The following is a 17,328-nucleotide window of genomic DNA, read 5'->3' on the forward strand; positions in this document are numbered from 1 at the left end:
TGGTAGTCGAGCATTCTGGTCTTTCCAAAGCTATTGGCCACAATTTTTGCCCATCTCTGTTCTTGCCTCTGTCAAAACCAGATGGTTCTATTGCCACATCAGCCAAAGATAAAGCTGACCTGCTAGCAACCTATTTTTCTTTCAACTCTTGTATTGATGATCTTGGTAAATCACCTCAAACCGTTCCCAGTACACTCCATTCAATGAATCCTGTGGTTTTCTGTCAGAAAGATTTTGATGAATCTGGTGCTACGAAAGCTCCAGGCCCTGATCATATTTCTCCACTTGTTCTCAAAACCTGTGCCTGTGAACTTACTCCTCTTTTGTGTCATTTTGCTTCACTTTCTTATTTCAAAGGTGTTTTTGCTTCTGCTTGGAAATTTGCTCATATCCAGACAGTTCCTAAAAAGGATGACAAATCCCTTCCATCCAATTATCGTCCCATTGCGATTACTTCTACTCTTTCCAAAATAATGGAGAAATAAATCAACTGCCAACTCTTAAACTATCTGGAAATCTTTCATCTGGTCAATGATTGCCATCATGGATTCCATCAGTGTCGTTCCACTGGTGATATTCTGGCTTATGTACATCTATGCAAGAACATCAGCAAGAACTTCTAGAAGAGACAGAAAACGGAATGAAGACATAAGAGAGAAAATGGAAGTGAAAAAGATATCGACACTATCAAAGAAAAGCATTTCACATGGTATGGATATGTAAAACAGATGCAAGAACCCAGATATTCAAAGGCTATCCTGGAAGAAGGAGAAGAGGAAGACCTTAGAGAATGGGAGTGCATGACAGCCAGAGACTTTTGATTGTGTTTGGCATAAAGGTGCTCTAAATAAGCTTCCATCCCATGGTTTGTGAGCTTTGTAATTGGGTATCCAGTTTTCTCTCTGACTGCTCACTGTGGGTGACGGTAGATGGTTCTCTGTCTTCTTACTTCTCCACTAATGCTGGTGTTCCCCAAGGTTCATTTCTCTCCCCCACTCTTTTCCTCTTGTATATTAATGACCTTCTTCCATTAACTGGAAATCCTATCCATAGTTTTGCTGGTGATAGCACGTTACTTTCCATCTTCCAGTTTGAGAAACCCTGCCCTGCTGAAACAGCTTCAACTTCTCTAGTATACACTGCCAAATCCTTAAATGCTGATCTCCAGGAATTCTCCAGTGGGGCAAAGAAAACTTAATTTCAATCCTTCTAAAACTCAGTCCTGTCTTATATCTCGCAAAATGGATTCTTCTTCTTCTCCTTTGCTTATCTTCGATGACACTTTGATTTCTTGGCAAGATCTTGGGATTACCCTGACTTCTAATCTCTCTTGGCACAAGCACATTACAAATATTTCTTCTTCTGCATCTAAAACAACTTGGTTTTCTCTTTCGCTCTCGGTGTTACTTTTCTTCCAAACAGCTGTTCTGTACAAATCGCAAATCCACCCTACCATAGAATATTGTTCCCACATCTGGGGCGGTGCCACCAAAACCTCTCACATGCTTCTAGATTCCATTCAAAAGACAGAAGTTATGTTAATTAATGACTCATATCTAACAGAGTCTCTCCACTCTGTCTCTTAGACATTCTGTTTCTGCCGCATGTCTTTTCTATCGATGGATACTTCCATGGGCATGGATTTTCTGAATTGGCTTCTATAATTCCCGCTCTGATGAACATCCTTTTACTGTCCAACTTCAAACTCACAGAATCAACTTTTCTTCTTCGTCATTTATTCATTCAACTTTTGTTTTTTGGAACAACGTTCTTTCATACGTATTGCGCCTCCGTAGCCAGGTGGGAAGGAGCCGCAGTGCGTAGCACACGCTTCTTGATTAGACCGGGGTTCGAGCCCGTCACCACCAAATACGGAGAATGCGGAAAGGTCAGGGAATGACCATCGCATATCCCCGAGCAATATGGCCTTAGTTGCTAATGCTCCTAAAAACCAAATAAAAAAAAAAAAAAAAAAAAAAAAAAATTCATACGTATTTCCTGAAAATTACAATCAACAGAAGTTCAAGTCTAATGTCAACAACTATCTTCTTTCATCTTTTGAACCCATGCATGGTACTAAGTACTATAGGTTCTAAAAAAAAAAAAGTACCTATACGTAACAATGATCCTTGAGAATGAAAAAAAAATAGTTTGGAAAACATATTTATTTAAAAAAGATTGTTTAGGCATGGGTAATGCACTTTCATCATTTCTACTACCCAGGTAGTAGAAATGGATAGTTTTTCATATCTCATATTGTGAATGAATCTTCAGAACGAGTGGCTGAGGTATTGCACTGCTTTGAATATGTAACTTCACCACACTAATGTTACTTATTCTCGGAGGATACCACCACCCAGATGGCACCGTTTCAAAGCTTGTTGGCTTACTCATCAGTGGGTGGGCAGGTACCCTGTTGTTGCAATAGTGACAACCCAGTTATGAAGTATAACTCCACAATATGAGAGATGCTTGATGGTGTTCATGGTTTAATCTTAAACTATTCCTTGACTAAATGTCCAAAAGTATGAAAAAGGTCGTTCCATCATTTCTACTACTCAGGTAGTATGCATGCATCTGATTATATCTTGCATTACCCATGCATAAACAACCTTTTTTCATACTCTTAAGACATTAAGTCAAGAAATAATTTTAGATATTTATTTAAAATGATATACTGTAAGATAGTAAAGTAATTATAAGGAATTGTGGGAGAGGTGGGAGATTTCTTTGGCAATTCTTTACTATTTATTTAATTTTAATTTATTTTATTGTTTACTATTAGTTATATTTTGTTGTTTTCAATAATATACCAATATAAATCTAAGCATACGCCATTACGGAATTTTTAGTGCGAACCCCCAGGGGTTCGGGAACCACTGGTTTAGATAATGAAAAAAAATTATACTTATCCAAGTATAAAAAATTGAAGTGATGCAACATTTCATATCTACCGTATTTGACGGCATATAGGATGCACCCCCATTTTAGAAAGGAAAATTAAGGAAAAAAAGTTTTAGTGTATTTAGGCATTTAATATTTATTTTTTCTAATGTGTATTAATAAAGCTCATCCTAAACATGTGATCAGAACAGCAATAAAAATACTAATGCAGTAAACCCTCGATTTAACGGACTAATAGGGGAGAAGGGGTGTCCATTAAATTGAATATAACCTGGGGTGGGCATTTTTTATTGTTCTTAATGTAAAAAAAAAAAAAAAAGCTTTAATACAATATACAGTACTGGACAATATAAAATTATGTTGCACTTTGTCCTTTGATTTATTTCTCAATTAGCTCTAATTTCTGTGCCACATTTAAGTTCACACGCTTTCTTTTAACTCGTCTATCACTTGATGCTATTTTAAATTGTAAGGATTGCAAAATTATTTAATAAATAAAGTCACAATTCAGAAATCACAGAAACACTCTGTATTTTTTTTTTTTTTTTTATGAAAACCCCCAAACACGAAAGATATCAAAACCTATAGTACTTAGTACCATGCATGGGTTGAAGGAGAAGTATGGGGGGGGAGGGGGGTGCCGGTAACTTTGCTCTAGAGACTAAACATGGGTTTCACCACTTCAAGCCTCCAATAAGCAAAGTTGTGGTATTTCACCGGTTGATGAAAGTCATCTACCACCTACAACCTGGCCACACAATAGCTTGAGGCAGACTGAGACTGAAGCAAAGTAAGTTGGTGGACCTGCAGTTTACTGTCCCAAGTCACGTTCAGCTCGCAAGTCACCGCCTGCTGTTATCTGTAATCTGGGAAAGCAGCTATTTGAACATGTTTTCAGAAAGAATAAAAAACAATTTTCTGACTACAATTTCTGACTTTGATTATAAAAATAAAAGTAGGTAATTATCAAAACAATAATGGAAATAGGTAATTATTATTAATTTTTAATTAATAATACTGAAGTTTTGTATAACCTAAAAAAAGAATAATATGGTGAGATTAGTATGTACAGTACTGTATTATTATTTGTCTGGTCCGTTAAATCCGAAATCTGTTATATCGGGGTCTGTTAAATCAAGGGTTTACTGTACTGTATAATAATAATACATTATTTAATTATTATTATTAATTTACCAATACAGCAATTTAAAAGAGAAATAAAAGAATCTTAGCTACATTATAAAATATTTTATATGAAGCAAACTACCACTAGAATTGAAAATGAACAAAAAGACAGTGAGGGAATGGTAAAAAATATTAGTGTTCTGCAAAGGGAAAAAAATCATTGCCTTCAAATCCAAAAAAACTCTTCCTGGCTAATGTTGGTATCACTGTCTTCAAATAACACATTGACTTCAGTGCCATCAAGGGCATTACTAATTCCAGTCTTCTTGAAATATCTTATAATTATTTTACCACATATTTCTCCAAGATTCCTTAACCCATTCACACACCTGTGCAGTGGTGGGCCTCTTCATTCTTCCTGTGGGTGTGAGGTCATGATCGGGTTCTCCCATTGATTTGTTCCACTGTTCTCTCATATTTTGCTTAAATCGCTTGTTTATGGACACATCCAAAGGCTGCAATTGGCTTGTCAGTCCATCAGGAGTGACAACTATTGTGCATTCAGTTCCCTCACCCTCTTTTTAATGACTTCAGTTCTGTGCACTCTGAACTGGTCCCAAATGAGGAGAGTGTTTTCCTTAAGGTGGTTTCCTTAAGAGACCACCTTGCCCATATTTTTTGGGGCCATAAATTCATTCCAGATTCATCCATCCTTTTGGATGAACATTAACAAATAGACCTTCTGGAATTTTTTCCTTAGATGGAGTTTTTCTTTTAAATATTAAAAATGGTGGTAGTTTTGTGCCATCAGCACAGCAAGCCAGAAATACTGTGTAATGTGTTTTCTCATGCCCGGTGTTTTTTTATTGACACCGTTTTAGATCCTTTGATATTCACAGTTTTTGTTGGATGGTGCATCAAATGTTAGTGGGACCTCGTCCATATTTCCTGTTTGGCCAAGTTCAAAAGAAATTCGTTTTTGTGCTTTTATTACAAGTTTATGTAATTCCAGTATTTTTTTCTTCATAATCTGCTGGTAACAACCTGCCCGCTCGCTGCTACGCCGATGAGGGAGGGCTCACTTCCGCATATAGGATGCAGGGTGATTTTCCAGAAAAAAAAGTGTCTTATATGCCGTCAAATATGGTAGTTTTGTGTATCTTTGGCACTCCCCCCCCCATATCTTCTAAAACAGATTTGACAAACAATAAAATTCACATTTTTTTCTGTGTTATTTAATTTATGGTGGATAAAACATAATATTTATATATCTGGTGGACAGCATATTCCATCCTTAAATACTATGAGGAACGTGGTTGTTGACTACTTTGCTTTCAAATGCTATTGAGTCAGTTGAGTGCCAATTATTTGATAAATTTTGAGTATGCAGTTATGGCATTATTTTAAGTACAAGGCTGGTCTAACAGACTTTATGCCATACTTATCAGCTTCTGCCATCTGCATGAAACAAGTTAGAAAAGAAAGCTTGTGTGAATAAGTGTATCTTAGTACAGTAGGCCCTCGTTATAACACGGTTTGCTTTATGCTGATTTGCTATAATGCTGTTCTTGTATTATAACCTGTATCTCACTATAACTGTGTCACAACTGACTATAACGCTCTTTTAACCAGTGTATGGATTGAATTTTGATATGTTTAACGAATGGTGCTTCCTGTCCTTTTCATATGATGTATGAGAATGAATAGCAAAATAGCATTAAAATGTTTCCAACACTGAGTGAAAATTTCTCCCATGCTACATTTAATTGCAGTCCACTGACTTGTTACGGTTCTGAGATCAACATTTGAAAAAATGACCAAGTTAAGGAATATGCAGTATAGCTTGTAATATTTGTGTTATATGCATTTATCCAAAATCCAGTCATCACTCAGTACAGTGTTAGACATCGTCCGTAACGGGCAGTTTACTCGAACATTATACTGTATTATAATTAATGCAACGCAGTTACATTTTCAAACAGTTAATAATGGTGCCTAAGAATGGAAAAGCAACGTCTGGATGCGGTATGAAATCTACAAAGGTAAGAAAAAGATTGAATTTGAAAATTAAATTAGATGTTTTGAAGTGAATAGATTCCAGTCAATGACAAGTGAATGTGTGCAATAATTTAGGACTGGCAGATTCAACTATATGAACAATAATAAAAAATAAAGAATTAACTTTGGCAGCTGGTCCACTGCAGGCAACTAAATTGACTAGGGCTAGGCTGGCTATTATGATTGAAAAGGAGATACTTCTAAATAATTTTATTGAAGATAATATCCAATGCAGAATTCCATTAAGTTCAGTTATTATTAAAGAAAAAAGTGATTAAAGAAAAAATGTGGAACCATTTTTTTCGAGGTTAAATCTAGCGAACAAGCCCTGATGATTTGGTTGCTAGTAAGGGCTGGGGGGGATTTTAAATTAAAACCCCTTTAGTTTACCATTTGGAAAATCCAAGAGCCCTTGGATTTTCCAAAGGTTTCACTAAATCAAAACGTACCTGTAATTTGGAAGGCTAATAAAAAAGCTTGGATAACCAGGCCCCTTTTCATTGATTGGTTCTCTGAATTCTTCTGTCCTGCAGTGGAAAGATATTGTGCAAAAAAATAACCTTGATTACAAAGCATTTCTGATCATGGACGGCGTGCCAAGACATCCAAGCAAAGAGAGCTTAGAAGACTTGAACAATCATATAAATTTTTTTTACATGCCTCCAAACACTACATTTCTGATCCAACCAATGAACCAAGGTGTTATTGCCACATTTAAAGTTTACTACATAAGGAACACCGTTTCTCAAGCTATTAAAGCCATCAACACTGGTGAAAACGTACTGAGCCTAAAGGAGTTTTAGAAATCTGACAACATTAAAACTGGCATCTCCAACATTTCAAGTGCCTAGAATGGAGTGTGGAGGAAAGTTTGGAAGGACTGCATAAAGGATTCCCAAGAACCTGATGATTCGGTTGAGAATGTTAAAGTGCAAATTGTTCAGCAGATCAATCACTACATCATCAGTCAGAAACATTAAGTAGACTGCGTCAAAGCAAAACGCTCTGAAGAAAAATATTTCACATCAGTCTTCATGAAGAATCCTTTCTTACCTGAGTAGCACCTCACAATTTCAATGAGAAAAAGGATGACAGTCAATAGTGAACAAGTTAACACCTTTAAGAAAGAGTTTTTTTCCCCAAGTTGTCTAAACTTGCAGAAACAATTAATTGATCCTTTCATCAGACTGCAACAATTCTTTCTGGGCAACCTCATCTGGCTCCAGAAATCCCTCAGTCTTTACATCCAAATCAAAGCAACATCAGAGCATCCAGAGATTTCCATTTGCACACTGTCTTGAGTTATCCTCCTCCTGGAGGACTCCAGCATGCTTACTCCTATTGTGGTTGAATGGCACATAACATTATTTCCAAAACAGTTGAGAGAAGTTAATGTCTATGTAATAAGGTGGACCCCCCCCCCACAGACAGACAGACAGACAGACAGACAGACAGACTAGATTGTCAATTTGTTTTTTGAACAAAAACTGTTACATTCATACTGACTTTTCAGGTTTTGTTTTATTTTTCTGTATATATGTTAAATTTCTAGTGTAATATTTTTGTCTATTCATTAGTAATTATGCTGATGATAAAGATAACAGGACAGATATGGAAATTTTAATCTTTTAGAAAATACTTATTGTACAAGTATCTTTCTATTTTAGCTGGATGATCTTGCAAGATTAAATATTTCCTTCACACGCACTTGGGAACAATCTAATTACTCTAAACCAGTAATGCTTTACAAACCCCATGCTCTGTACTGTAATTTTATTATTACATTTTATCATATTATATAGTTTCTTTAAATGCAAACTATTTCTTTAGTCTTGTTATTGACTTGTATATCTTTTTAGGAATGGAAAGGCTTGCAGAGGAATTAATGGGAGCAGAAAAATGGCAGAAGTTTACCCAGCCTTTTACAAGTATGTTTTATGCACAAGTCTTGTTTCTTATTTGTATTTAGTACTATTCATACTCATATTTATAGAATTATTTTTTCAATAACTTATTCCTTTTCTTCCATTAAACAGTGAAGATTCTTAGAATTATGGGAATGGTGGATAAAGTTTTATCTCCCATGTATCAATCATCTTGTTTTATATGCAGAGTAGCATTTCCTATCATGATTTGAATATATGATTAATTGCATATTTAGAGATTCAAAAAAATCCTCCCCCCCCCCCACACAAGGATAAGTTTGAGGGTGTTTTGTAAATTTGTCCCTTTTGTTGGATGTTCTTAAAAAATGCCTTAAGTTCTTACCATGGTTGTTTATTTGATTGAAAAATGAATGTGTACATCTGGGAAGTTATTCTTTTTGTTTTGTTATATGTTGTGCATGCATCCATGTGTATAAGTTCATGTTCAAGTCTGATTTTGAAATTGTTTTCTAAATATGTGTGTATTTAGCATATATGGTTCACCATACTACCACAATAAAGGAGAGGAAGTTGGAGACAACTTGCTCTCCTTTATTGTGGTAGTATGGTAAACGATTCTAATGTGGAATGGAAGGGAGAGCAAGTGAATGCTTCTGGTTTCACAAGAACTTCAAAATTTTTTTTTTTTTTTTTTTTTTTTGTAGAATTTATTTTTGAAAGATGATTAGGTTACAGTTGAGCATCTCAAATCTTGGGAGCTTTGGACCCATACTTGACAGATAATGTAATCTTCCAGTTTAAGTGGTCATGTTATAGTCATGAAAACTGTGGAAAAATTGCATTTCCATATTATAATTTATTGTGCAAAGTAACCTACAAATGTGGCCTTTTTTAAATTTTATTTTATGTTTTTTGAGAGAGAGGTATTATATATATAGTACATGGAAAATACAAAAAATACACTATATATTGCATAGTATAGTAAATATGAAGTTAATTATTTTCCCTTACAAAATATATGTTGTTGCATTCAGTATATTGCAATATTGAATGCCCTATTGCATTCAGTATATTTTGTAGGGGAAAAGCAAAATGTTTTACCCAGCAGTTGTTTCAGCAAAGACCCACTGTTAGGCATACTATGTTTAAGTCACCTTAGCATAATGTTTCATGTATGAATCATGTAACTCAGAAACTGAGTATTCATCACTTATTATCAGTTGTCCTAACATGTCTGTGTTTTTGGAGCATGGTGAAAACTTATGGATGAGGCTAAATCACCATCCTGTATAATCAATTCTAATATGCTCTTTGGCAGATGGCAAGGCTGAACTAAATTTGTTGATTCTTGAGTGGTGTTCCAGATTCAACTATTTTCTTAAACATAGCCAGAAAATGAATGGTGACAATTAATGGATCGTCATATTCAGGATGTTGAACTTATAATTTGTACTTTGAATTTGTTGAGCAACGTGATTGTATATTAGTAATTGATTTGCATAAGTTGGCATTTTGTGAAACAAATATTTTGCATTTCATTCTATTCAAATACTGTGAATTTGAAAAGAATGAAAAAATATTCCAAGGTTATGGTTAATGTCGCTTAAACCTTTTCTTTGAATTTAAAATTAAATGCATTCAGTGATTTGAAGAACTGTTGCCATATTTAACTCTGCCCTTGATTGTAATTAACTTGTTGTGTGGCACCTGACAGGTTACTTTTTTTTTTTTTTGGTTCTGGAAAAAGTTTTTGGTTTGTTGAAACTGCTGCATACCAATGCTTGATCTTTTACTAATAGATTACAGTACATATTAAGGGTGATTTTTTTTTTTTTTTTTATAAATGAAAAGTTTGAATTTTAAAAAAATGTGTTTTTTACATTTTATTTTCATTGAAACAAAATTTTATTAGTTTGGTAAAAGGGGGGAGTCACAGTCATAAAATATAAAAGTGAAACATAATCACTTCCATAACTTCCTTACTTGCTTTTAGCCAGAGATTTCTTAATTACTGGAAAAAGGCATCATTAAGTTTAGGGCAGAAGCTATGAAAGCTATAAAAAGTCATTGTACATGTCTGGCATAGCCTCTTTCTGTACATAGTTTTGAGCAATCTTGGTTTGACTTAGTACATCAGTCTCATATTGTGGAGGCACTTTCCCACAAGTTGCCTTCGTATTTGCCTATTATAACAAAAAGCACTACTCCAATGGAAAAGTATATTGTTTTTCCTATGAAGTGTTTGCTACTAGCCAGATGCAGTTTCGACTCTGCTTGGAGTCTCATTGGTTGGCAGGTAGCCCTAGGAAAAACTACCTACCATTATGCCATTGTTATTACTGGTTGTCAGTTAGTTGGAACTGAGTTATGTTGTTAAAAGAAGGATAGGTTAGTTTAGGGTGACCAGATGTTTTCATTTTTCAGGTTTTGTCTTGGTGTCCTGGTTTTCCAAAATTTTAAATCTTATGGTTTATCCAACAGCTTCTATCTATTTATTTGCTGTTTATTATTATTATTGTTGCTCTTATATTATTTCTCCCTGATTGGGGGATTCCACACCGTGACGGGTACTGCTACCAAGTACACAGGGTGGTTGTAATGTCTGGTGTTACTGTTTGTTGAGGAACTTTCTGACTGTCCTACAGGTGTTCAGGATTATGACTTTCTGGAGTTCCTTGTAGGTGTTCTCTGGGAGACCTATTGCTGCTAGGATGCTATGCACGGTCTTTGGCACCATACCGGTGGTTGACACGATGATCGGGATATGGTCGTTACTTCTTGTGTATGCCACATCTCCTTGACCTCATGTTTCAGGTTCGTGTACTTCTTGATTTTTTTTGAATGGGTTTACTGCAGGTTGCCAGTGTTGGGTACTACTATGTCAATCAGATAGGTAGCCCTTTCCTTCTTGTCCACAAGAGTTATGTCCGGTCTGTTGTGTGGGATTGTCCTATCTGTTATTATTTCGTGGTTCCAGTCTCTACTGCTGCTTGGGATTTGTACTTGTAGTACAGTACACGTTCTTCGATCAGCTAGTATTTCCGTGCTACCTTCTGATGTGTTATCCTGGCTACCATGTCGTGTCTATGAGTGTACTCAGTCTGCGTGATCACCTTGCATCCCGCGGTGATGTGTTGGATCGTTTCTGACACCAGGTGGCATCATCGACGTGTCATCGGACACTCCGGGCTCCTTGGCAATGTATTTTCTATAGTTCCTAGTGTTGATTACGGTCTTGGATGGCCAACATGAATCCTTCAGTCTTGGGGAAGAGCATCCCGCTTGTGAGCCATGCATTGGAAGCAAAGTTATATATGTGATCTTAATGGAGGTCATTGTATTGTCTGCCATGGAGTGTGTCTTTGCCCACCTTTCTAGCTTTGTTTCTTGTGCCATCTGGGTGCGAGGGGGCTCCTCACTTAGGTTGAGTGGGGTACACCACTTATCTATCTTCGTTATAGCCTTGTGGAGTCGTGCTGTGTTGTTCTTGAAGTAATCCTTCAGGTTAACTATCGCTGTTTTCTGTTGCTCTATCAGGCCACTTCCTCCCTCTTTCTGAGCTATTGTTAGTCTCTCCACTGCTGACTTCGGGCGGTGTTGGCGGCTCTTTGTCATCATTGTCCTTGTCTTTCGCATGATATCCTCTAGCTCAGTGTTAGTCCAATCTATGACCCCAAAAGAGTATGTTAGTACTGGAACTGCATAGGTGTTTATGGCTTTAACTGTGTTCCCTCCATTCAGTTTTTCTTTCAGCAGGCTTCCGAGTCTCTGATGATATTTTTTGGTCAGGCACTTCTTGATTTCCTTGTGCTCTAACTGCTGAGCCTGCATCATACCTAGGTATTTGTAGGTCTCTCCTACTGTCATAGCTTTGATCTCTTTACCAGTTAGCAGCTGGTAGTTTTGGCCGACTAATTTTCCTTGGTTCAGTGTGTGGGTCTTGCATTTGTCTAAACCAAATCCCATCCTGATGTCTTTGCTGAATTCTTCGGTGATCCGGAGTAATTGGTTCTCGGTTGCTGCTTCGAGCTTGATGTCATCCATGTACATCAGGTGGATGAGGGTGTACAGGTTCTTTCTTCCTTTGAGGTTATATCCATACTTGCTGCCATTAAGCATGGTGGTTAGCAGGCCGAGTGCGAGACAGAACCACAGTGGGCTCAGAGCATCTCCCTGAAAGATTCCTTTTCTGATGGGGATTGGTCTGGTTGTGATGTTCTCGATCTTAATTGTGGTACTCCATTTTGCCATTGTTGCTCCTAGGAAGTCTGTCACTATCGGAGTCGAAGACCTTGTGGAAATCGACATAGACCGTGTATAGGTTGCGGTGCTTCTTATAGGTTTGCTCCATAACTGTGGCCTCAATGGTTAATTGCTCCTTGCATCCTTTGCTTCTCCGTTTGCATCCTTTCTGCTGTTCGCCCATTATGTTCTGACTCTCTAAGTGGTCTGATATCTTCTTGATTATGCTGATAATCTTAATAATAATGACTTCTATAATATAATAATAATATCTTCTTAATAATGACTCTGATGAGTATAATAAGAAACTGTACAGGGAAATAGGGTGCGCCAGTAAATCAGAGAGTCTTATAATGGGAGATATTAATTTCCCAGATATTGACTGGAATTTGTGGGTTCGTCACTCACACACTAGCAAGGCTTTTGTGGATTTATTGGATGATTGTTCTCTATATCAGCATGTTCGGGAGGCAACTAGAGGGAGGAATACTCTTGATTTGATTATCAGCAGTGATTCTTCATGCATTAAGAATCTGCAGATAAATGAACCACTAGGTGGCAGTGATCACAGTATGCTGAAGTGGGATTTACTCAAAGAGGTAACTACCATTAGGGGTAAAGGGAAGGGTTATTGCTTTCGTAAAGGTGACTACGATGGACTGAGACAGTATTTAAATTCTATACAGTGGGACCAACTGATGATGTTACCAACAGCAAATGCAAAATGGGAAGCATTCAAAGAACTTATCTTGGAAGCTACTAGGCTTTACATACCAACTAAGAAATATTGTTCAAGGTTTAGGCCTAAATGGATGTCAGATAAACCGATGAGGCATATGGCAGAGAAGAAACATGCATGGGATACATACAAATTAACACATGACAGCCTATGAAAGATACAAGTTGATCTGTAACCAAGTTACAAAGGAGGTTAGTCAGGCGAAGGCAGATTACGAGAAATCTTTGGCAGGGGATGCAAAGAAAAACAGCAAAGAGTTCTTTACTTATGTAAACTCTAGAAGGAAGGGGATGAATCAGATTGGTCCACTTGATATCGATGGGTCAACTGTTGATGATCCTGCTCAGGTAGCTAACAAACTAAATGAATATTTTGCATCCACATTCACACATGAGGAGTTATTTAGCGAGGGGAAAGCCAGAGGTGTATTCAACTCTAGCAGTAAGCTAGAGAATCTTGTAATAACTGAGAGTAAAGTGGAGGAGAAATTGTTGAAGATAAACACAAGAAAGGCACCCGGGGTGGATGGGATCTATCCTGTTATATTAAAGGAGGCAGCAAAGGAAGTAAACAAATCCTTAGCCATAATTATGAGAGCTTCCTTGGACTCAGGGGAGGTACCCACACACTGGAGATGTGCAAATGTGACCCCAATTCACAAAGGAGGATCAAAGGCTGACACAAGTAATTATAGACCTGTGAGTTTAACTTCTGTTCCAGGAAAATTAATGGAGGCACCAGTTAAAGAAGCACTGCAGGATCATTTAGACAAGACTTCAGTTATAGCTCGGACACAGCATGGTTTTGTTAAGGGGAAGTTTTGCCTGACCAATTTGATTGGATACTATGATGCAGTCACAAAGGAACTGGATGCAGGGAATAACTTTGATATTATATACTTGGATCTTAGAAAGGCTTTTGATACTGTTGCACATGGAAGACTGCTGCACAAATTGGAGCAGTGTGACATTGGAGCCAAATTGCTGCTGTGGATAAAGGGGTGGCTGAGGGGGAGAAGACAGAGAGTGGTAATCAATGGACACTGCTCGTCGTGGACTAATGTTATTAGTGGAGTCCCTCAGGGCTCAGTGTTGGGTCCATTATTGTTTTCTGTATTTATAAATGATATTGATGAAGGTATATCAAGCTTAATGTCGAAGTTTGCAGACGATACAAAGGTAGGCAGGATTGTCAAGGACACTACTGACACTATGCTACTGCAACAGGATCTGGAAAGGTTGAGCAGATGGGCCGAGAGGTGGCAAATGAAGTTTAACATTGACAAATGTGAAGTACTACACATGGGAACAGCAATCCCAGAGCAACGTATCAACTCTGTGGTACTACACTGGCAGTGGTAGAGAATGAAAGGGACCTGGGGGTGGTTGTGCAGGCAGATATGAAGTTTTCTGAACAGTGCAGACGGGCTGCAAGAGTAGCTCATGGTGTATTGTCAATGATATATAGGAATTTTTCTAGCAGGGATAAGGAGGTGATTATTCCCTTGTATAAGGCAATGGTCACGCCACACCTAGAGTACTGTATACAGGTCTGGAGGCCTCATTTCAAGAAGGATGTAGAGCTGCTGGAACGAGTACAGAGAAGGGCAACAAGATTAGTGAATGTAACAAAGGGGTGCTCTTACGAAGAAAGGCTTAAGTTTTGCAAATTACAGTGTCTGTCGACTAGGCACCAGCGAGGTGATCTGATAGAGGTGTATAAAGCCTTGAATGGTTTGAGCATGCTCAATGCGGATGGGATTCTTCCTCTCGCTCAGAATAATCACCTGAGAGGGCATAAATTCAAATTGAGGAAAGACAAATGTAGGATAGATGTGCGGAAATTTGCCTTTAGCCACTGGGTGGTTGGTTGGTGGAACAGACTTCCATCCCTTGTCGTGGAAGTTGATAGCCTAAATAAGTTTAAGGCTCAGCTGGACAGGTATTTTGAACGAACAGAGGGGTGAAGTGGAAGTGGTTTTTTTTTTTTTTTTGGCTGATGCTGCATAAGCTTGCTTTCTTGCATCAAATGCCTCTACTAATGCTAATGCGGCTGGCGCCTCCATAGCCAGTTGGGTAGGAGCAGCAGTGCGTAGCACACGCTTCTGGATTAGACCGGGGTTCGAGCCCGTCACCACCAAATACGGTCGGATGCAGAAAGGTCAGGGAATGACCACCGCATATCCCGGAGCAATATGGCCTTAGTTGCTAATGCTCCTAAAAACCAAAAAAACAACAAAAACAAGATTATGCGGCTGGTTAGGATCTTGTACATTGTTGGGAGGGGGGGGGGTAGGTGATTGGTGGCCTGTATTTCGCAGGATTTCTTGTATCTTCATCTTTAGGCTTCAGATATGTGAATCCTTCAGTGAGAAACTTCTGGACTGTCTCCGGGTGCCTTATCATTCGAGTGAACTGCTCTGCTAGGTGCTTGTGTGTGCAAGTGAGCTTCTTGTACTAGTAGTTGTGGATGTTATCAATTCCTGGGGGTTCGCCATGAATTGACCTATCTTGACTCCTAATTCTTCTATCTTCTGCTGAAGTCTTCTTTCCCAAGCTGGCGGTCCCTTCTGTTTTCGGTTCTTCTGCTGCTGGTCTCTGTGGGTGTTCCTGATCGACTGTTTTGCTTCTTCTCGAATCTCCCACTCTCTCATCTCTTGTATATCATTGGTTTTCTTCCATTCTACTTCTATCCAGGGAGCTTGGCTGTAATGCTTTACTTCACTGCTCCAGATATTTCCCTAGAACTCCTTGATCATCTTCTTCTTGGGCAGTCTGTTTCCTGCTTTCTCATCTTTTCCCAGTTTCCTCTAGAAGGCTCTTTGGTCCTCATGTAAGATTCGGTTGTTATTTTCCTCTGGGAGTTCACTTTGTATCACTTTAGTCTCTTGCTGAGTGCGAGGAGGTTCTGCTTCAGTGCGTCCAAGTATTCTCTGATTTCGGGTCTCATGTTTGTTGTGGACGCTGTCTCTCTTGAGGATGCTCTTCACCTTTCCATTTAATTTCTTACTTCTATTACCCTGTTGGTACTGGGTCAACTGACCTATCTTGACTCTTAATTCTTCTATCTTCTGCTGAAGTATTCTTTCCCAAGCTGGCGGTTCTTTCTGTTTTTGGTTCTTCTGCTGCTGCTGTCTCTTTTCTTTTCCATTAATCCTAGTGGCTGCTATGGCAGCACAGTACACGGCTGTATGGATAGCCTCCAGCGTTGCGCCATTGTTGTCAAGATAATGTGGTATTATTTGCCAATTGAGGTGGTCTGTTACTTTCCACAGGATTTTATTTGACCTCTGCTTAGGTATCACGTGGGTTCTTGTGGGATCCATTCCTTCGAATTCTGTTAGGGCCTTCTTCCACTCGTCTTCTATTCTGGATATCATGACTTTGTCTCTTTCCACTTCGGCAATGCTCGGTTGTATTTTTTCTTGCTCTTCCTCCTCTGGTTCCATAGTATGCTGTTCCTCCTCTGGTTCCATAGTTACCATATTCTTTGTTCTTTGTAGTTGATTATTATTATTATTATTATTATTTCTCCATGATTGGGGGTTTCACCATGTGACAGGTATTGCTACCAAGTACACAGGGTTATTGTGGTTATGTCTGGTGTTACTGTTGGTTGAGGAACTCTGACTATCCTACAGGTGTTCAGGATTGCGACTTTTGGGAGTTCCTTGTAGGTGTTCGCTGGAGACCTATTGGTGCTAGGCTGTTATGTAGGGTCTTTGGCACCATACCTGTGTTGATATGATGATCAGGATGGTTGTTACTTGTTGCATATGCCACATCTCTTTTATCTTCTGTCTTAGGTTTGTGTATTTCCTGATTTTCCCCCCCATGGGTTTTCTGCAGGTTGCCAGTGTTGGGTACAGCTATGTCAATCAGATAGGTAGCCTTTCTTTTTCTTCTTGTACACAAGGGTTATCCGTTATTATGGCATGGTCCCAGTACAGCTTGTGGGTTGGGGTCTCTAGTACTGCCTGGGGTTTGTACTTGTAGTAAGGTACGCTTTCTTCGATCAACTGGTATTTCCTTGCTAGCTTCTGATGTATTATTCTGGCTACCTGGTCGTGTCTATGAGTGTACTCAGTCTGGGTAATCACCTTGCATTCTGCGGTGAATCTAAGAGTAAGGACGACATATCAGATGGGCATATATTTACCTTCTTTGTCTTCTGTCTATAAGCAGCCTTAGTGGTGCAAATATTGAGTGTGCCCACAGTGCCATTCTGCAGACACCCTTTGTGGGCTAAACACTCAGTGGAATTCCACATGGACAGACAATATGCAGTGTGTGTGTGTGTGTGTGTGTGTGTGTGTGTGTTGGAACACTCTAACTTGCTATCTCCATTGATCTTGCTGAAGGATGCAATGTTATT

General features: G+C 38.4%; 1 protein-coding gene across 1 annotated transcript in view; it reads left to right on the forward strand.

The window, feature by feature from the left end:
* Eip93F (Ecdysone-induced protein 93F) overlaps positions 1-17,328 on the forward strand; it is a 195,586-nt gene that overhangs the window by 31,123 nt on the left and 147,135 nt on the right. Inside the window, exon 2 of the mRNA XM_090371113.1 lies at positions 7,947-8,015. Coding sequence (XP_090227239.1) covers positions 7,947-8,015 — 69 coding nt within the window. The remainder of the gene's footprint in view (positions 1-7,946; positions 8,016-17,328) is intronic.

This window comes from Mastigoproctus giganteus, chromosome 4 (assembly GCF_048544385.1).
Source record: "Mastigoproctus giganteus isolate SK-2022 chromosome 4, ASM4854438v1, whole genome shotgun sequence".
Classification (NCBI taxonomy): domain Eukaryota; kingdom Metazoa; phylum Arthropoda; class Arachnida; order Uropygi; family Thelyphonidae; genus Mastigoproctus; species Mastigoproctus giganteus.